General features: G+C 44.8%; 1 protein-coding gene across 6 annotated transcripts; it reads left to right on the plus strand.

The window, feature by feature from the left end:
• The first annotated feature begins 112 nt into the window (after nucleotides 1-112).
• Nucleotides 113-19,542, plus strand: ADAMTS13 (ADAM metallopeptidase with thrombospondin type 1 motif 13). 6 transcript variants are annotated; one of them, XM_048965878.1, is made up of 30 exons: nucleotides 114-645; nucleotides 950-1,016; nucleotides 1,840-2,120; nucleotides 2,318-2,459; nucleotides 2,825-2,964; nucleotides 3,363-3,446; nucleotides 3,534-3,658; nucleotides 3,986-4,132; nucleotides 4,451-4,585; nucleotides 5,131-5,281; nucleotides 5,942-6,046; nucleotides 6,455-6,606; nucleotides 6,718-6,781; nucleotides 7,317-7,443; nucleotides 7,665-7,810; nucleotides 8,681-8,801; nucleotides 9,480-9,560; nucleotides 9,798-9,979; nucleotides 10,411-10,546; nucleotides 12,288-12,417; nucleotides 12,617-12,806; nucleotides 13,510-13,627; nucleotides 13,983-14,112; nucleotides 14,696-14,875; nucleotides 15,434-15,638; nucleotides 15,893-16,202; nucleotides 16,546-16,692; nucleotides 17,160-17,336; nucleotides 17,666-17,850; nucleotides 18,124-19,542. In XM_048965878.1, exons 1-30 carry the CDS (start codon nucleotides 571-573, stop codon nucleotides 18,280-18,282), a joined length of 4,392 nt encoding a protein of 1,463 aa, XP_048821835.1. In that variant the 5' UTR covers nucleotides 114-570; the 3' UTR covers nucleotides 18,283-19,542. The 6 variants fall into 6 exon arrangements, 5 of the variants coding, with proteins under 5 accessions (XP_048821835.1, XP_048821838.1, XP_048821839.1 ...); XM_048965881.1 differs by having other exon boundaries at nucleotides 13,513-13,627; XM_048965882.1 differs by having other exon boundaries at nucleotides 13,534-13,627.
• The last annotated feature ends 1,039 nt before the right edge of the window (nucleotides 19,543-20,581 follow it).

Below are 20,581 nucleotides of genomic sequence, written 5' to 3' on the forward strand. Positions count from 1 at the left end.
GGGGAACGGCGCCCCGCTCTTTGCGTTCCGCTGCTGGGCCGGGGCTGCGCGGGCGCCCCCTGGTGGCCAACCGCGGGGCGAACCCTGAGGCGGGCGGGGCGGGCGCCAGGAGCTTTCACGTGCGGGTCTGTGCGGGCCGGAGCTCCGCTGCGGGGTGCGCGGCCTGCGGGACGTCGCCCTGAGTCACAGCCCGCCCGAGGGGCTCCGGGTGGGCTGAGGTTTGGCGAGCAGGAGCGCACGGTTCGACAAGTCAGAGCCCTTTCCCCGCGCAAATCGCTGGTTGTTTATTTGGCTGCTGTAGCTGGCCCGAAGCTGCTCTCGTTGCTGCGCTCTTTGGCTGTAATGAAGTTGCAAATGTTGTGCAAAAGCTCTCCCCCTCCAGCTGTTCCTGTAAATCCTCCCGCAGCAGTTCAATTCCCCCTCGACTGTCCCCCTCTGCAGTCGATCATCTCTCCTGTTTATTTAAACTCGGCATTCTTTGCTTCCGTTCCACGTGATGCCTCAGACCGAACATTTTAATCACCCTTGGGCCAGAGATTGCTCTGCGGTGCTGCTTGCAATCCCTCCAGCATGATCATCAGTCTGACCATCCGAGCGCTCATAATGCTCCCTCTGGGGCTTTGCTGGCCCTCCATCCTCCGAGAGGTAAGCCTGACCTCCAAAAAGCTCTGTTTCCAGGAAGCCTTTTTTTATTTCTAGGAAAAAGAAGAGAAAACACGACGTGTTCTAAGCCAAGATGTATCAGACCTCACTAATCAAGAAGATAAAGCTATTTCCTCTGGGTGGCCGTAGTGCAGCATACGCTTAGTGCAAAATAAAACCATTAGACCTTGGCATCGATGCTTGTTAAATTGTTTGCTGACGTTCCTTCCAGGCTCGTTTCGGTTAAATAATAACCTTGTGTCCATTTGTTTTGCTTAAAAAACATAAAGCTATCCTTCTTTTGCAGAGATTTCTCAGAGCTTTGGATGCAGATGATATTTTCTCTTATTTTGGAACCAGCTCAGCGTCTGATGGTATGCAGAGCTCTTTCCTTCTTGGTTTTGGAACACATTTGTCAGTTTATTCCTAATCCTGTACATTTGATAACACTAAGAACGCTTTTAAACTAACCCTGCTCTGACATGCGTTTAGCATTTCTGAGTCTCATTGCTCAGTGAGGTAATCCAGTCTCAGTGTGTAAGCGATTGAAGAACTGGGCCAGCATTTAAAATCTGCTTAAGGAGCTATGACAAATCTTTTTCAGCCGTAGTCCTTATTTTCTGTACTGGTACTTTCCTACAAGATGAACAGATCTAAGTCATCCGAATGGGAAGGTATGGACTAAGAAAGCTTTAAATACACTTGTTAATATTTTGAAATGCACAGGTGGAGCATTCTAGGTCTGGATCGTTCTGGATAGTTCAGCATAAAGGTACATTTTGAACTGTCACATTCTTAAAGCAAGGATGCTGTCAATTTGTGAGTTTACCTACTGCTGTTCCCAGCGTCTCTGTTCAGTTTGTGGTAATTCTCACTCAGTAATATTTAACGTCTGAGGAAGCAAATCTTTCTCAGCCTTTGCCAAATGAACTGTTCTCACTGAGGGAGAGAAGCACAGATCATCCAGGATCCAGTCCCAGAGCTGTTTTCTGTTCCCAGTCTGAGTACCTCACTTTGGAACAGACGAAGAGACAGAAGTTCTTTGCCTATTGACAGAATGACCTCAAAAGGCCATAGCTGTCATTCAGAGAATAATTTTTCCTGAGAAGACAGATCATTACATTTCTTTTGCGTGTATCGTTATTTTTCATAACTCTTTCCCTTGTTCTTTTTGTTTGTTTGTTTCATGTGTTTCAGTACCTGAGTTTGTTGTTGCTCAGCCGAATTGCGCTTGTAAAGAAGAGCAGATTGGGCTGATATGTCGGATCCAACGCTGCTCCATTAAGGCTTGGGGAGAAGTGTATGCCTTCGAATTTCTAGAGGACCATACCCTTCTTTCCTCTTCCTTTGTGATCAATCAAGTGGTGAACTCTTCCTTTAGCTTAATAAAGCGATTCTCAGGCAACTGCTTTGCAGGTGGAAATCTATTGGCACCTCCTGGGGCTGAGTGTAGAGTCACTTACTGTGAAGGGCAGCTGGTGAGTATGCACTGAGCTTATCAGCTTTTCTGCAAGCATTTACAGCCTTTGCAGGCTTGCAGTTTGAAACCCCAAACATATGTGAACCATCCATTTAGTAAGTCTGAGCAAAGAAGAAACAGGAAGGATATGGCACGCGATTCTCCGTTGTAGCAAATGTCTGCAATAACTCAGAGGTGGAATTTCATCTCCTCTAGCAAGGAGTCATTGTTACAGATGAAGAAAAGATTCATATCAGGCCTGTCAAAAGCAAAGATACTGCTCTGCTGAAGGATCTTGGCTTCTCCAGTCCCCACATTCTCTTCAGAAGTGCTGGAACAGGGGCAAAAACAGCAAGAGGTAAGGTGTATGCAGAGGGAGCTCTGGTGGTTCTGCTTTGACAAACTGGCTTCTGGTAGTGAGGTTGTTTGAATGAGGAGAAAGAGAGGAAGGTTTGCATCTGCAAGTATGTGATTTTACTCGATGTATGTTACCTTATGGAGTTGTAAATAGTGCACGTTTTCAATTAGGTGTTATTTTGATAATAAAAACTTGTTATCAAGCATGAAGACAGGTGAAAGAAACCATCCAAAGTGGGAAACTTAGGCAAGTAACCACAGAAATGGTGGCAGAACTATTTTAGTCTTTCAGGAAAAGAGAATGGACTTCTAGAATCTTCTGTACTGCCTGGCATTTTAAACTCTGCGTCCCTCCTTGTTGCTCAGCAGGGCACTTTGCTCCTCGCCTACAAAAGAGGGCTGATGGAACTGTCAAACATCTGGAGCTGATGGTTGTAGCAGGTCCTGATGTTTACATGTACCACCAAGAGGACACGGAGCGATATATTCTTGCCAACCTGAACATTGTGAGTGTAGCTTTCTGTTTGGATTGCTGTTCCAGTGTGAGATCTCCCACTGTTGCTAACAGATTCAGTTCTGTGACTGTTCTTTCTGAGGTGTTTGTGGTTCTCTACTCCTATTAGAGGGCATTGCTTACTTGTAGGGAATTCCTCCGTGTCTCTTTGGGAGCAAGCTTACCCTTGTAGAAGGAGCTGCATGAATAAAAGTGAATGTTAGAAGATCTTCATTCCATTACTGATCTAATTCCATGCGTAATATCAGGCAAAAGTTTATATATGTCACTTCCTGGTTTTGTGTTTGTCATTATAATTACCAGAGGTGTTACCTTTGTAGTGAGTACACCCCTCTAAATGGGAACAGGTATTGAGAGTCACTTTATGGAATCCTTTCCATCACTTGACAGGGGGCAGAACTGCTGCGAGACGCCTCACTGGGTGCTCATTTCAGGGTTCATTTGATGCAAATGCTTGTTTTGAGGGAGCCAGAGGTAAGCAGGGAGGATTCTGCCCGAGTGTTGTGTGGGGTGGGTTGTTAAAACCTGTATGCAGTGTGCAAATGTGTGCTTTAACTGTAGGTGAATGTGAACATCACAACAAACATCACCTCCTCGCTGATCAGTGTTTGTGAGTGGAGCAAGAAGGTCAACCCCCAGAATGACTCTGATCCCCAGCATGCTGACATTGTCCTGTATGTGACCAGGTACTGTAATTCCCCTATTCTGTCAGAGGCTGGAAGTCAGGCCACTGCTGTCCAGTCACCAACACAGTGACACTGATCTGCACAGAGCCTTTGAAAATGGGTTGATTCTTCTGTTTGGAGCTGATTCTCCAGTCCTTAGTGTAGACTGGCATTCATGGGACTCTACTCCTACCATCCTGCCCCAGAGAGTTCTGTATTTGCAGGAAAAATGCTAGCTAGCAAAGTTAGGTCAGGAAGGTGCAAATAAGTCCTTTTATAGATCTAGTCCTGACTTTATTGGTTGCAGTGGTTATTTGCTTTTTCTTCTGGATGTCTCCCTTACTTTAGGTTTGACCTGGAGTTACCTGATGGGAACAAGGAGCTACGTGGAGTGACTCAGTTAGGTGGGGTCTGCTCCTCCTCCTGGAGCTGCGTCATTACCCAGGACACTGGCTTTGACTTGGGAGTCACCATAGCCCATGAGATTGGGCACAGGTCAGTAGGAAAGCCCCAGAGTGGCACAGTGTGTTTTATTCAGGGGAGAACACTCCCTGTTTTAAAGGATTCAGGAGAAAGAAAAAGATCTCTTGTCACAACGTTGGCTTTCCTATAGATTATTTAAAACTCTTGTAAAGATTTCCTTGCATTTCTGCAAGTTCTGGGACAATTATAAGCTTTTATGACAACTGTAGTAGGAAAGGCTCTGAAGAGGGAGCTTGGCCCTTGCTTAGATAGTTAGAGATAACAGAGGTGCTTGCAGGAACACAAAACCTCTGGGTTCCTTCTCAGAGCACAGTGTTTTTTCTGTTCCAGTCTTGGCATCCCCCATGATGGCGAGGGGAATCAGTGCAGCAGCAGTGGTTACATCATGGGTTCAGCAGGCAGCCATAACAGCATTGACCTCGTCTGGTCACAGTGTAGCCGAGAAGAATTCCTGGCCTTTGTCAGGTAAGGGAATGGTCGAGTTTGGTGTGCATGTGTGGGAGCACCTCCCTGTGCTGCCAGCTTAGGAAGGAACAGGGAAGTACAAGGAATAGAACAAAACTTTCTTGGAAAATGAGGAACTGTGGTGCACTTGTTTGCTTGTTTCTTATCACTTGAGGCTGTCGCTGAGGTTAAACCCAGTCTTTTATTCAAGTAGCTGGAAATTACTTTGGTTAGTGACTAACAGACCTGGGCTGTCTTGAACTCCTCAGACACTTTTTCAGCTTAGAAATGTTATTTAAAATGTCAGAAAATCTGGGTTTAAATGTTGTGGACTGTGAGCTGTCTGGTAGAACAAGCATGGATTTTTGTTTTAACTTCAGCAATGGAGAACTGTGAGCATCTCCAGGCAGCTGCTGCAGCTAAATCTATCACAGCCCACAGTAAGCATGTGTTGTCTGGGAAAGCAACAGCCAACTCCCAGAATGAAACTCAGCAGAAGTTTGCAAACATGTCATTGTCCTTACTATGCACAGCTGGGAAAGTGATATTTTTTATGTCTGTATCAGCACAGGCCAAACAAACTGCTTAAATGACCTGCCGGACATGGAAGGCAGCATCCCTGGATGGAAGCCTGGCTTGTACTATGGAGCAGATGAGCAATGTAAAATAGCCTTTGGGAGTGTTGCAACCGCCTGCACCTTTGCTGACAGCAATGTTGTAGGTAGAAAGTTTGTGTGTCTTGTTGGGGGCAGCTGGGAAATGTTCTGGAGTTAGCATTCAGGAGAAGAGGGCCAGGATGTTGTTATTATGAAGGGATTGAAGGTGCTTTTCTGCTGCAGATTGTTTTGGCAAAAAGCAAACCTTAAAAGGCTTTTAAAATGCTTTTCTTCTCTCCATCGTTGCTTTTGTCTACATAAGGCTCCTTTCAGTTTTACACAGTACCCAGAACCTTCTGTCCACACTGGGTCTGGTAGTGCTAGTACTGGCTGTGCTACTCAGGTGAGTTTTGGGTTCTGTCTTGGCAAGTGATTGTTTGCTGGATCTCTTCAGCTTCCCTGCAGTTGTGCAAGTCTACATGGCTGAGAAATGCAGCATGGCTCATAGCTGCCATCTGGACACGTTTTGTTAATGAGGAAGCACTAATTTGTGTGAAACTTTAACTGCTTTAGTTGATCCTCTTCTAGCATTACAGCTGGTATTGCTGGTCATTTGATGTGCACACAACTTTTCACTAATAGCAGGAGAAATTAAGGGACCTGCTTGCCTTTTTGGATTACTATGGGGGAACCAAACATCTGGGACGTGCACTGAGCAGCTTTTGGGACTGCAGTGTTGATGAGTTACCTCTTGACCTCCTTGTTTCTCTCGTCACACCAGGATATATGTAAAGCTCTCTCATGCCATGTACAACCAGGAGACAAATCCAGCTGTACCCGGCTTCTTGTTCCTCTCTTGGATGGTACTGAGTGTGGCATCAATAAGGTAAGGAGGCTGCTGATGCTTGAATAATCAAAAATGGATGTGGGTGCTGTGGATTTGCTCTCTCTCGGCCAAGAAGCTAAGGCCATGAAGCTGCTACCAGCTGATCTTGGTGTTTCTGCACTGTCTGTATCTCTGGAGTTGCTTTGCAGTCCCATAGTCTGATAACAGCTCTTCTCTAAGGCTTTGCTTTCTACTTGAAACGACATATCAGCTTCTTTTTTTTTTTTTTTGTAACTCCAACCTCATGTTAGACTACAATTAAGCATGGGACTCTTGTGAAAAAGTGCCTCATTCATCTCTGTGACAGACTGGCCTGCCTAACGATGGAGATTTATGTCTTGCTTGTAGATGCCAGAGCTGCTGGGTTCATGAGGTGCTGCTGCCAATTTTGTGTATTCTTGGTCTTAGTGGTGCTCCAAGGGACAGTGCAGCTCTCTGAAGGAACTAAATCCCATGGCTGTAGTCCATGGGCAGTGGTCCAGCTGGAGCCCCTTGTCCTCCTGCTCCCGCAGCTGTGGAGGTGGAGTTCGGATAAGGCAGCGGTTCTGTAATACCCCCAGGTAAGAGGTGTGGACCTTGCAAAGGCTTTTGGCTCTTTCAGAGCCAAGGAGTCTGAGCTTTGCTTGGTGTGAGCCTGCTGCTGTAGAAGAGTCTTTTCCTGTCATTTTCAGGCCTGCTTTTGGAGGGAAGGAGTGCCAGGGTGCCAGCCTTCAAGCAGAGATGTGCAGTACTCAGGTTTGGCAGCTGATTGCATCTTCTGAGCTGTTCTCTTAATGCTGCTTGACCCTTTGAAAGCTGTGTGGATTGGGACTGTACTTTTTACAGCCAGTTGCTGTGGGAAGGAGAACTAAAATCTGGCATACTGCTTCCCTCTGTCTGATGTATTTGTTCCACTGTGCCTGAAGATAACAGCATTACTTATTAATCGCATTGTTCACATGTAAGGAAGCATTTCTCTCTACACCTTTATAGTAGGACAGGCACTGGGAAAATAGAGACTCATTTAATGCTAATCTTCTTTGGAAGGACGTTTTTACATTGGTCCTATTTTCCTTTTTTTTTTTTTTAATAAGCAGCAAAGAGCATCATCTGAATGCAATTCTTTGCGTATCCTGCAGCCTCCCTTTAAAGTGGTGCTCTTTATTTGTAGTCATTCTACTGTTTTACTTATCAGCCACTGCTTTCTGCCCCTAGCTAGTGGGTGAAATGCTGCTTAAGATTCTGTGCTTGGTAATTTTTCACTGTCTATACAATTCTCTCTGGGATGTAGGCCTGTCCGATGACCCAGCTTGACTTTATGGCTGAACAGTGTGCAGCAACAGATTTAAAGCCACTGTATCTCACTGTAGGAGTGCCAGCCTTTTACACCTGGACTTCTGCTGTTGGCTTTGCCAAAGGTAAGAAAAGGCTGAGAAACCCTGGTTTCTTTGTGGAGTAAAACATTCATGAGCCTTACTGTGTTTTTTGAATCCAAAGGCCATTTCAATGATGCTTTTAGATCCCAGGTGAAACTTAGATACTCTCTTTGACAGATTCTTTTTAACTTCTTCTTACTGTTTGATGGTTGTACGTCCTCCTGAGAGGGTAACTACTTGCTCCTCATGCCTGCCTCCTGCAGGGGACACGCAGTGCAAGCACATGTGCAAGGCAATTGAAGATGCATTCATGGTAAGCCGTGAGGACAGTTTCATAGATGGAACCAGATGTGAGCCTGATAACTCTGACGATGGGACTTTCCATCTGTGTGTAGCAGGAAGCTGCAGAGTAAGTGACTGAAGAATCCAGGGGAAGCTCTGATGTATTCTGTGCTAAAAGTTGAGTAGGATCTTACACCGAGTCCTTTCCAAAATAGGAGAATTTTGTTATTAGATTACTGGACGTCGTTTTGTCACTGGATCCAATGCTCTCTAGATAAAGTACCTCACTAATTTCACAGTATTATTCCCCCATTGTGTGTATCTCAGTAACTCCTCAGTGCTGACCGTGTTGTTCTGCGTGTTGTTCCTTCACATTCCTGAGGTATACTTGTTAATTTCCCCCCCACTGCCCAGATTCTCCTGGTGTTGAGAGCTTTGTCATGTATTTCCAGCTAATGAACAGCAGAGGGCATAGGCATAATCTATTCTGATATCTGCTGCTTCATTGGCAATAGTGATAAATATGTGTGTTATGGCAGCTTCCAAAGCCTCTAGCATGAATTCGGCAGTTGCACGTGTTTTGCTGCTAAGCCTGCTGAGATCCTCCTGCAGCACTGTGTGAATTTCTCTTGTTCATGGGAACGAGGATAAAATCTCTGCTCTGAGCTCTGTGGGATTGAGGGCCAGGCTGAAGCATGTGAGCTGGGTGTGGATTTGGGGTTTAGGTCACAGGAGAAATCTTTCTGGGCTGCTTCTTATGGGAAAGAAGATGTCACACAATTAATGAAACTTTTTTGTGCTCTCAGCTAAGACTTTCCAATCCCTGGTTTTGTATGCTGCTGTACAAATGCAGACCCAGGTGTAAAATGTAACTGTGCCTTTAATTCAGAATTACAGATGAAAAAGAAAGCTTGAGAAATTCAGGTAACGTTGCTTTCACTTGCTTGCTTTCTTCTCAGAATTAGGCCAGTTTTAAGAGACATTCCTTTTTGCTCAGGCATTCGGGTGTGATGGCCAAATGGACTCCAAGAAGGCAATGGACTCTTGCCAGGTCTGTGGGGGTGATAATACCACCTGCATGGAAGTGAGTGGATCTTACACAGAAGGAAAAGCTAAAGGTGTGTAGTCCTCAGCCCTAGTGCTACTTGTAGGAGATGCAGAGCATATTAGGGGTTCTTACCTTTCTTTGTGACCTCCTTTTCTGTTTTGCTTGCTCTTATTTTATGGAGTGTATGGTGATGGAGTTTGGGTAGCCAACAGAAGGCAGCTGAGGTCTGTAACAGGGGTGTAGCTGTTGTGGGGGCATGGTGACTTCTTTTCACAGTTCTTCTCTGGGTAGGGACAAGAAATGCAGCCATTTGGAAGTCCTGCATGTTTATGGGGTCTGAGAGCTCTATCAGGTGCTGCCTGAGAGCATAAACAGCCATTAGAGAACTGGTTTGGCTCTTTTAGTATCACACAGACATATCAGCATATAAACATAGGAAGAACAAAAGAAAGCTGAGAACAGAACAGAAAATTCAGCTGTTGGCTCTTTCCATCATTACCATTGTGTTCAAGCTGGTAGAGCTAAGATCAGTATGAATTTAAGTGGCCTTTGATGTTGTGTCTTTATTTAATGAGTATTGCCTTTATAACCCCTGCCTGCAATGAGTCCTGTTGCTGCCTACAAGGCTTGTCCTCCAAGAAATATTTTGCTAATAAGGCAAAGCTGGATTGATCTGTAATCCTCTGCCTTTTTCAAACAGGTACAGGAGGGGATCATGACCATATGTTCTTTCTTTCCACCTTTTCAGAGTACGTTACGTTTTTGTCCCTGCCTTATAATGCCACCTTAGTCCGTGTTATCAATCAGAGACCACTCTTCACACATTTGGGTGAGTTGAATGAAAAGGAGAGGTAGGCAGAGCTCAAACAAGTTTGTGAAAGCAAGCAGACAGGATCCATGAGGGAAGTTCTGGGTTATGCAGTTTGTTTGTTTGTGGGATGCTTTCTTTTGGAATATCTGATTTAAATCAAACTGGTTTCTAGCAAATGAGCAACCTGGGGCTGCCAGCACTGAGGGACTCTGTCTGCACCAAATCTTAACCTCACTGCAACCTTTGTTCTTCTAGCTGTGAAGGTAAAAGATGAATACGTGGTTGCTGGAAAGGGAAAAATCTCGTTGAATGTCTCCTATCCCTCAGTTCTGGAGGACAGACAGATTGAATACAAAGTGTTTCTCACCAAGGACAACCTGCCAAGCCTGGAGGAAATCCATGTGGATGGGCCAACACAAGAAGAAATTGAAATACAGGTAAATAAACAGCAGAGTTGGAAAGGGACTGGTCAGAACTGGCCATACTGAGTTTGTGTGGCTCTGTTGAGTGCAGTCAACAGAGATGCAGTGGGCTTTGTGCCCGAGACTGCTGGAGTTGGAGTTCAGTAAGAGCAATGGTCATCTTCCCAGGTAATGCTGAGGGTGTGCTTCCTGCAGGCTTTCTGCAGCTCTAGGGAATGGCTATGTGTGAGAAAAGGCATACCAGGTCAAACCTGTTGCTTGGCTTGATCTTATATTTTCACTGCCTAGTGCACAGATTTCACTCTTACTGTACCTTGGAAGAACTGGTTGTTGTAGCATTGAGGCTCAGGACTGGTTAGGAATGAAGGACTTTCTTCTCTCATGTCTCTCCTGAGAAAGGATTGTGAGTTGATTTGTGTACTGACCACCACCTTTTCTTTCATCAGGTTTATAGGAGGTATGCAAAAGAATATGGCGATGCCACCAACCCAGACATCACCTTCAGCTACTTTGTGCCAAAAGAGAATCTGACCTACAGGTGGATTCCTCAGCAGGGGCCGTGTTCAGTGACCTGTGGAGGAGGTGAGGCAGCAGTCTTTACTTCTAATGAAGGTCTGGATAGGCTTTTAATTTGGCTGGCTGATAATCACCCAGTTCTTCAGAAATGAATGTGACTTATCAGTGTGAGACACTTACTTAGAAGTTATTCAATGGCTGAAATTAAATGTAAAGCAAATTACTGACAGTGAACTGGAGCTGCCAGTGCCAAAGCGAGTTGAGGAAAAGACTAGTACAGGATTTGAATTGAATTAGCAGATTGGCAAATGAGCTGAATCATCCAAATGGTATTGAAAATGTTTGATTCAGAAGAGCATTTTTAGGTTGGTTTTGGCCTACCTTCTGGTTTTAAAACTGAATAATTCTCTCAGATTTTTCAAAGTTACTGAAGACTGTAATTTGGAGATGGTTGAACGTCAAACGTTGGAGACCACAGTGGTATCTGGTGTCAAGTTAAAACCTCAGAACTAATTATACAGCTTCCTTCTTAGAATTCTATTCCTGTGTCATGGCTAATCCTTTCTGTCTCCCTGTAGAAATCATAACGCAGATTGTAACAGAACACTCTGGTAGACAGTTTGACATCTTCCTTACCACACTCTACAGGTGACACTGGCAAATTTCTCAAGACATTCATGACAAGAATTTAGTAAATACATTAATGACCACTTAAGGAAGTCATTCTTTAAGACTCATTATGCCTGGACTGTTTATCCTGCAGATTCTGTAGGTGAAGTGATTGCTGACTTAGAGAACTCAAAATGCTGTAATGTGTGAAGCCCTCCCAGCTAATGTGGTAACAAACAGGAAAATGAGAAAGCTGAGACTTGAAGGAGCAGAAAACATTGAGAAACCAAGAGAAAATTGTGTCTTGGGAGCTGAAAGCTGAATTCAGGCCCTCCTCATCAATAAACATTAGAATCGTAGGATCACCAAGGTTGGAAAAGACCTCTGAGATCATCCATCCAACCGTCCACCTATCACCATTGTTTCTCACATTATTTCAAAACCAGGAGGGCAGTGAGAAGATAACCTTGCTGTCTGGTTCCTGACATTTTCTTCCCAGAGTCGTGTTCTTTGGGATGCAGGAATGCCTTCTGGGTGGCTCATTCACTGCAATGGAGGCTCTTTGCAGTTTATCCATTAAGCTTTGTACTGTAATGTCTTTCCACAAATCTGGGACAAGTTTATTTTAAACTGGGCATATTTTTATGTTTAGAACTGTTAAAAATCTTGTTTATGGGAGTAGATTATGAATATTCTGTGACTTGCATGCCGCAGGCACTGAAAGTCTGCAGTTTCTCTCTGACTGTCCCTCGTCTGGTTTTGGATATTGATGATCACACACAGGCAGTGTGATGGTATGACACGATTAGTTCTACAGAAAGTCCAATGGCTGACTGCTAGGGTTTCTTTTCAACAACCTTTCCTTCATCAATCAGACATCAAGATCATTAGAAGTAATTGGATCAAATTATGATTGATAACCTTGTTCTTGCAAACGGCCAGTGTAAGCAATCTTTCAGTTTTGATAGTGGATTATCCATCCAACTTCTCATCTTCTGAGATGGTTGTCTTGGAAAGTCACTGGAAGATTCTTGAGGAAAAGTTACATCAGAAATATGAGTTGTATAGGAAGTCTGCTTCCCAAATATACAATTTCTTTTTCTTACGCCGATAATTTGGTTAAAGTGAAATTACAGGATCTGCCTAGAATAGAGGTAAACTGCTTATAAATTCCCTTCCTTTTACTTTCACATCCAAGGTACGCGGCTGGTGAACCATGTGTGCTTTGATCAGATGAAGAATGAGATAACAGAAAATCAGCTGTGTCTGGAACTCCCACAGCCCCTTCCAGGGTATGAACCCTGTGCTGTGGAACCATGCCCATACAGGTCAGTGCTCCTGGAAGCTAAGCTGAATTCTCACTGTGCAAGGACTTGAATTTCCAGCAGCCATCCTCTGTCACATCCAGAGTAGGCTCTTGAAATAGAGAAGCTGAATACTTCAGCCCTTTTCTGCAACAAATGTCATGAGGAATAAACCTCTATGATTCAGATGAGAAATAAGGTGATACAATTACTTCCCATTTAGGTGGAAGATATCGCAGACAGATGAATGTTCTGCTGTCTGTGGAAGCGGTGTTGCCCAGCAGAATTTGACCTGTGTTCAGTTCCATAACGGATCAGAGACTGTTGTGGATGACAGCTTATGTTCTGCACAAGAAAAACCACTCTCTGTTGTGCCGTGTGTGGTTAATGTCTGCCCTTTGGGATGGGACAAAGTGAGTTTATTAGCTTGGCATTCAGGTGACCCTTTGCACTTGTGATCCACACGAGGGTGTCAGTTAGAAGGAACCACGTTATTAGTGGAGTCTGGGAGGGTGGTTTACCCAAAGGAAATTTGTCCAATTAAAGGTTAATTTTGTGACTTTAGAGAGCTCTGTCCCTCTTAATTTATGCTGCTAGATTCCACAGTTATTAGCAGTGGTTTGTTTATGGCAGCTGTGGACTACATTCCTTCTTTGTTTCTCCTCAGCCCCCCCCCCAAAAAAAAAATCAGAAACTCAAACAACCTTTGTTGCACTGACAAATACATCACTGCCAAACAGAGAGGTTCTGATATGGGAGGGAAGATTGCCAACAGGGAAGAGGGCTTCTCAGCAGTAGATCACAGATCCAAATCCATTCTGGAGAACCACTGCCAGTTTACAGAGGGGAAGAGACTGCTTCAGGCATCTCTCTTCAGTCTCAGGTATCTCTATTCAGCCTCAAGTAGTGTGAATTAGGTTGGCTTTGGGCTGTTGGGTGTCTTTAGCTATTCTTGGTGCTTAAACTTGTATGGTCTGCAGAAATAGAAATAGAGCTTAAATGTGCCTCTGAATATATTGTGGATTTGATCTGGAGGTATCCCCCGCCTTCATTAGATCAGGACCTCTGGGAAAACAGGTGTCAATGTCAGCCTGGTTCTTTTTGTTCTGTTCTGAGGAGGAAGACATGGATTTGTTTCAGGCTGCAGAGTCACCTGGACATATCCAACTGGAAAACCAGAGTGTTTATGTCTGGAGCCCTCTGGCTGGAGAGTGTTCAGTGTCCTGTGGTGGAGGTGAGATCCTTCAGTGCTGCAAGAAAATGTTACCTGGGTGTACGTGTGAGCTCAGAACCTAAGAACCCCAGGAAGCTGATCATTTCCTCCCTGCAGATCAATGTGCATGCGTAGCTGTGATCACAATTTTTTTTGTATCTCAAGAAGAGACAAGGAGGCTTGGCATCAAATGGGAAATGGGTGCTACTGCTGTCTGCCAGAGCTGGGGAAACGGGTGGGATGAGTGTGCCAGGACAGTTCTCTTGTCTCACAGACAAAGATATGAGTGACGCTACCTTTGTCACTATGTGCTTATTTTCAAACCTTGCATGTATGCCATGCAGTAGGGTGTTTTTTTCTTTTTGCCTTTTTCTAGGTCAGACTCAGATACAGTATGCGTGTGTGGCTTTTGACACCAAGGAAAAAACCCAAGAAGAAAACTGTCATCCAGTAGCAAAGCCGGAGAGCAGGTTGGAAGACTGCAATCTCAGTCCCTGCCCACCAAGGTAAAGCAGTTACCAGGAGACAGTGAGCTAGTGAGAGGTTTTTCCTTCTGTGTATGCCCAGTGATGTGGCTTGAGCTACTCTGGGGATATAATTTTCTTCTTCTCTGCTTTGAAAGCAGAGATTGCCCTGGCCAGACAGCTCCAAGAACAGTAGCAGTGATCCATTCTTATCAAACTCAGAGGGTTTTCTGGATTGGTAAATTCTCAATAAGAACTAAGCGAAGTCTTTGGAGTTGGAGTCCACAGCAAATCTGGAAACTTCTTGGTCCTTTTTTACTCTGAGAAAGTGGGAACAAATCTGTAACTGCAAAATGTGGTGGCATATGTGCCAGCTACAATAAAGTAGCTGATATGAAACACTCTAAGAATCTGGAATAGCTGCTCTGAGAACTAAAGGAAATTGATTGCACTTTTCTTAGGAACTACAGCGATGCAGACCATCATCAGTGAGGTGACTGGTATCTCTCAAGTGTGTATGTTTGCATTAACAGAATCCCAGGTGTACTTTGATAGAATTGGATTCAAATTCCAGGGAAGATGGGTGAGAGCTGGAGATACTCACTGGTGGCTGTGTTGTTCCCAGGTGGCATTACAAAATGGGCTCATGCAGTGTAAGCTGTGGAGGAGGCGTGATGCAGAAGGTCCTCTACTGTGCAAGGGAAACCAGAGACAAGGAAGAAGAGATTGTGGCAGACAGTCAGTGTGATGGTTTGCCTCGTCCAGAAGAGCAGGAGCTGTGTAACTTGGAGCCATGCCCCCCAAGGTCAAAATGGTCATATGGGCCACACGAGCAATTGTCTGTACATGTGTGTGGTGTGATCTAGGCTATGGCTTAGGATTGTAAAATGGGGACTGGAAAGCTGCTGCTGTCTGAGTTGGTTTTTTTTTTGCTTGCTACAGGATGCCACTCCCAGGATGAACCAACCCTAAGTTGGTTTCTGATCTGGCCATTCAGAGTGGTGTGCATTTTGGAGGGAGATATGATTATTTTTGCTGCTAAGCCTGTGTATGTCACCCTGAGGGAAATTGTGATGGACATGCAGTAAGACTCAGTTTGGAGTCTGTGTGGTCCCTGTAAAATACGAGTGCCCTTCCTTTGGACCCAACACCAAACCTAATCCAGAATGCCTCATTTTGTTCCAGAGTCTGCCTTGTAAGTACTTAGGCAGCAAAATGTGTGAGGTGGATGGGTGAAGAAAGCTGCTGAGAAGCAGAAAGGAGAGAAGGATGAGGGAGTTGCATTACATTCTCTATGGTGAGAAACAGTAGAGGGTAGGGTTTCATCCTTAACTTCATTTTTCTCCTCCTTGTCCTTTGTCAGATGGAAGGTAACCCCAGGTGGCCCCTGTTCCTCCAGCTGTGGGCTTGGCTTATCTGTTCAGCTGGTCACCTGTGTGCAGATTCAGCAAGGCAAAGAGATTTTGCTGGAGCAGCATTTATGTCCTGAGTCAGAGAAGCCCCTTACCACCATTCCCTGTGTCATCCGAATGTGTTCTTATGAATGGAGCTTCAGCGAATGGACAGAGGTATCACATTTTTTGGGGGGGAGCAGTCCTGTGGTTCAAAGTTATAGTTTAAAGGGTCCCTTGGGAGGTGGGCCAGCTTCATTATTTCCATCTTACAGACGATGAAACTAAAGAACTGAGAAGTCAAGTTGTAGAACAGCATCAGTGAACAAAAGATGAGAACTCTGGATCGTGCTTGAGCAAGCCAGTGTTATTTATTTCTGAATACGAGCTGAAATGTGTGCATAAAGACCTATGGATTTCTTACTCTGCAGTGTTCAACTTCATGTGGAAATGGTGTTCAGACGCGGCACGATTTCTGCCTCAACCGGCTAACTCACAAGCACGTGAGCCCCATCTTCTGCAGGCACTTCCCCAAGGCCATTGTGCTGCGTGGCTGCTCTGCAGGGCCCTGTCCTGAGCAGGGCATGGACACCAGGCTGCATGGAGCAGAACTGCAGGCAGTGACACCAGCCATGCATCTGATGAGTACTGCAAATGCTGAGGGGGCAAGATACAAAGACCTGATCCTTCCTTCATCTGCTCTGCCAGCTGTCCCTCAGGAACGGGTGGAGACCAGTGAAGGTGAGGAGAAAACTACCAAAAGGTACAGATGGCTGCTAACTACTTATGATGGGGTTCCAGTGACCCTATGGGCATACAGAGACAGGAGCACAGAAGGGAATGCTCCTGCTTCGAGGGGACAGCATGCCATGAACTCTCCATGCTGCCTAAGCCAGGAACAATGACAGCCTTCCGTTGGCTTCCCAAGGCTCTCCTGACTTGGGACTCTTTGGGCAGCAGGCTCCTCCTGTGCTTTACTCAGAAGATGGACATACTTGGTGCTCATCTCTTCACAGTGCCATGAGAAGAATGAGTGCGGTGTTTTAACAGCTGGATGTGTTTCTCATCTGTCTCTGTTGCACAGGCATCTGTGGAAAGCTCTTCCTTAATACCAGTGGGATCATCAACATGACGGGTGCAGGGAGCAGTGACTGCACTGTTGCTATTGGACGTCCTCTAGGAGAGGAGATCACAATCAACGTTCTGGAGAGCTCCCTCAACTGCAGTGCAGGTGCTGCCCAGGGCTAAGTGGGAACTAGCTTGGATTGCTGGGAAATGTGCACCTCATTTTCCTGCATGCTTTTGGTGCCCTGAGTAGTTCTTGCTATCTTGGATGGAGCCTGCATAATCTCTGAAACCATTTTTTCAGTTTCACAAAGTCTTTGCCAGATAAGATTCACTTAAAATGATATCTTTCCTCTCCATGCATGATGGTTTCTTCTTTGTTCTGCTGGTAGGTATGGGATTCAAGTACCTTATGGGGTTAAAGAAGCTTCCTACTTTGGCCTGTTACAAACTCTGCAATATATACCCTCTTGTTGGAGTCAGTACAGATAGATTAGTTAACTGTTTCATGAGATAGGGACAAGACACAGAAATTATTTGATTTGACCCATGTAATATGGGAGGCTGAATGGCATTCAGACCTGTCTCACTTAAAGTAGAAGTGTTTCTAGCCCCTGTGCTCATCCATTCCAGGTGAGGTTGTGCTGTTTTCCGGACGAATGATGTGGCGGATGGGCTGCAGGAAGCTGATTTTGTCTCTGATAAATTCCAGAACAAATACATTGATTGTGAAACAGCGTGTTCTGCTGCCAGGAAATGGGGTCGTTCTTCAGTACAACAGCAGAAATGCAACCAAAAGATATTACCAAGGTACTTCACTGGAAGCTTCACTATTGCTTTAGATTCAAGGGGCCCGTGGCAGAGTTCCACAGGTCATGTCTGTCTATGGAAGTCTATTGAAGCCTTGCTCCATCTCTAAGAGCTAATAAGCTCCTCTTCAAGGAGTGTTGGAATGGATATTGTTTATGGACAACCTTTCTGTTTTAAAGCCAAGCTCCCTGCAGGTGTTTACTGATGCTTGGAGTTTCCCAGATGAAAATCCTTAGAGAGTGTTTTCCGTCTGCATTTGATCTAAACATCTTTTTCCTGGAGATACTGGACACTTCCACTGAATCATTTTCTCTTCTGCTCCCTATCAGAATGTGACAAGCAGCTGTTTGGTCCCCGTGGTGAAATAGTGAATCCTACTCAATCACCTGGTCAAAAACAAGAGGTGGTGTGTCGGACCTTCATCAATGTGGCTCCTCAGCATCACATAGCTATCCGAGGCCTCTATGTTGACCTGAGCCATCAGAGCAACCAAACAAACTTTAATTACATCCTGGTGAGTTGGAAACCTAGAGGAGGTGGTTTAGATGGGTGAGGACCCAGCTGCTCACTAGAGATTTCCATCCAGGTGCCGAGTTTAAAGCCCAGGAGGGTCAGACTGTTGTGTAAATGTAGGTGTGAGTGAGCAATATTGAATTCTACCATATTTTGCTCTAACATTTGAATAGGACAGCTTTTGCCCTGAGTAACCAATGGGCAAGACCCCAGTTTTATGGGTACTCGAGATGTAGGCTGCTGTGATATAATGGTTTGGTCTTTCCTCGTGCAGATCCGTGATGTAAGCACCATGAAGACAACGGTGTTCCGTGGGAAACAGCAATTCTTCTGGCAATCAACAGGAAGCCAAGCTGAAATTGAATTTCATGAAAACGTTAAGGATCACCAAACCAGTTTCTGGGCTGAATATCATGCTGCTGAACCCAAATAAAAGGGATCAGGGCCACTCCACTGAGAAAGACTGCTCCAGTTAATCACTGCTGCCTGTTCACTGCTTGATGTCACACACATCATTTAACCTTTTACAGCTGTTTCCCCATCTACTGAGTAAGAACAGTTTGCTGGCTCCGTTGGGATCTCCGTTAATACTTAGAAAGTTTATGCAAAAGCATGTAACCACCAAATAGTTCACAAATAGTTCTAATGTACATTCTCTACGTTAATTGGCATTAATGCATCTCACTTGTCTGAAATTCGTGACTTGGACACTGAAGTCTCAAGGTCCTGCTTCTGTTTATATGCTGTGACTTTTTAGGACAATCATTTCGTTTCTCAGTGGCTTAGAAACCTCTCTATACCACAGGTAGTTATGATGATGATTTAACAGTGAAGTTTACTCTCCTGCAGTGTAAATGCCCATTGAAAATGAAGCCTATTGAAATTCTGGAAGATGAAAAAGAAGGCAAAGATGTGTAAGAAGATGAATCCTGAGTCCTAGCAGCTCGAGAAGTGTATGAGGGCAAGACTCTTTGCCCAGCAGGGTAGTGCAGCACTAGGGAGAGTCACCTAAAAAGCTGATGGAATCTCCATCATGGAGTATTTTCAGGACTTTGCTAACCAGTGGGCCTGGTTAACTAGAGCAGTTGGCCTGGTCAAGTACTGGTGATAATTGGCTTTGCATGGGAGGAGTAAATGACATCCAGAGGTCCCTCCCCAGCCACCACATCTATGATTCTGCTTTTACAGATCTAGCAGTGCTGCTAGTACTTCTTCTCTGTGGGAAATTGAATCCTGTCCCTTAGTGATGGGTTTGATGCCTAGAGATATTTCTTCAGATAATAACAGTAGCTGTGCTAATAATCTACATGTATCTGCATCCCACAGGAACTGTGTCAAGAGAGGCTGTTGAAACTGTGATATGAGTCGTAACAGGAAGATGTGCTTTAGAGCAGCAACAAATATTCACTCAAGATTGACTTTAAATATATATTTAAAGTTCTTTTTATTTAATGTTTTTAACCTTTTCTACAGTTCTCTACTTTGGTACCAATCTATCATCCCCATCAACGTCCCAGTATCCTACAAAAGAGGTTTTTTCCAAACCTGGAGCCTGGCTGGACATACCTGCCTCTACACTTCATGACAGATGCAATAAATTGTTCTGCTTGGGCAATTTTAATGCTACCTCTGCTTTCTTTTCATTGAATTCTCTGATGTCTTTTTACAACCATAAAACCTTATTTTCTTCTGTCTTCTTAGTGATTATTTTTGCTAGTTCTGCCTGGATTTGTTTGGTTTTTTTGCTTGCCAGCCTTCAGATTTACGTTCCATTCCTGGAAGAGCTTGAAAGTAGATTCTTTAAGCAAGATCCTTGAGGAGCTGAATAGATCAGCTGTTCCACTGCAGTGTGTGGGTGATACAGGCAGTGGGCCTTTATTTCCTGCCTAACCAGAGACGTAACAGTAACAAAAAAAAAAAATCCTTGTGTTAATTCTTTTTTTGTAACCTTTTAACAGATGGGATCTGTCTTCCCCCTCTGCTCTGGATCCCAAGCCTCATTACTGTTTATTGTTCCAGATCAACTATGCAGAGTTTCTGCTCTGCAGAGATGGGCTCTGATCACTGGCTGTGTGCTCCATGTTAATTTGCAAAATGTGCAGCTGTTGCCTTGATAATTTAAGAGAATTAATGCTGCCTCACCATACCAGCTGTTTGGATGCCAGCACGTTGCCAACTGGGACATCTCTGATATGCAAAGTCCTACTTCAGCTCCCAGTTTCTAGGGCAAAAACCCAACTCCATTCAGATTAAGGGGAGTGGTTCTGTCTTGCCTTGAGGGCACAATTTCTGTAACAGTATTCACATGAAATTCATGTTTGTTCAAAAAATCATATTTCTCTCTGCTTGTAGATGGATAACATCTAGTGGTTAGAAAGGGGAGGCAGGACCTGGAGCTGGCTTCTGCTACTGGCTTTACTGTGTGACATCAGACCAAATCACTTCACTTTCTCCCAAAGCAAAAGCTCGATCCTCAGAGGGGTGAAAGGGAGTGAGGCTGGAGGTAAGAGCAGAGCACAGACTGCTGTGTGCTCACGTTGGCCGCACAGCTGAGGCACGGTGCAACAGACAGGGGCAACTTTCAGAAATGAGGCACCTTCACCACCTCCCTCTGTGATGTGGGGAAAGGAGCTGCATTATCAGCCCAGACCAAACTTCCGTGCAGTGGTTTGTGTGTCCAGAGCTTCCCCTGATGGCTGGCAGGAGATGCTGGGGCTCGCTGCCGCTGCATT

Source organism: Lagopus muta, chromosome 19 (genome assembly GCF_023343835.1).
Source record: "Lagopus muta isolate bLagMut1 chromosome 19, bLagMut1 primary, whole genome shotgun sequence".
Lineage (NCBI taxonomy): Eukaryota > Metazoa > Chordata > Aves > Galliformes > Phasianidae > Lagopus > Lagopus muta.

Bases quoted from the DNA above. Each gene is read 5' to 3' on its own strand.
- ADAMTS13 (XM_048965878.1), top strand. From the start codon at position 571: ATGATCATCAGTCTGACCATCCGAGCGCTCATAATGCTCCCTCTGGGG. The intron at 8,802-9,479 runs GTGTGTAGTCCT...CCACCTTTTCAG, and splicing joins CACAGAAGGAAAAGCTAAAG to AGTACGTTACGTTTTTGTCC. The intron at 14,113-14,695 runs GTAAAGCAGTTA...TGTTGTTCCCAG, and splicing joins CTCAGTCCCTGCCCACCAAG to GTGGCATTACAAAATGGGCT.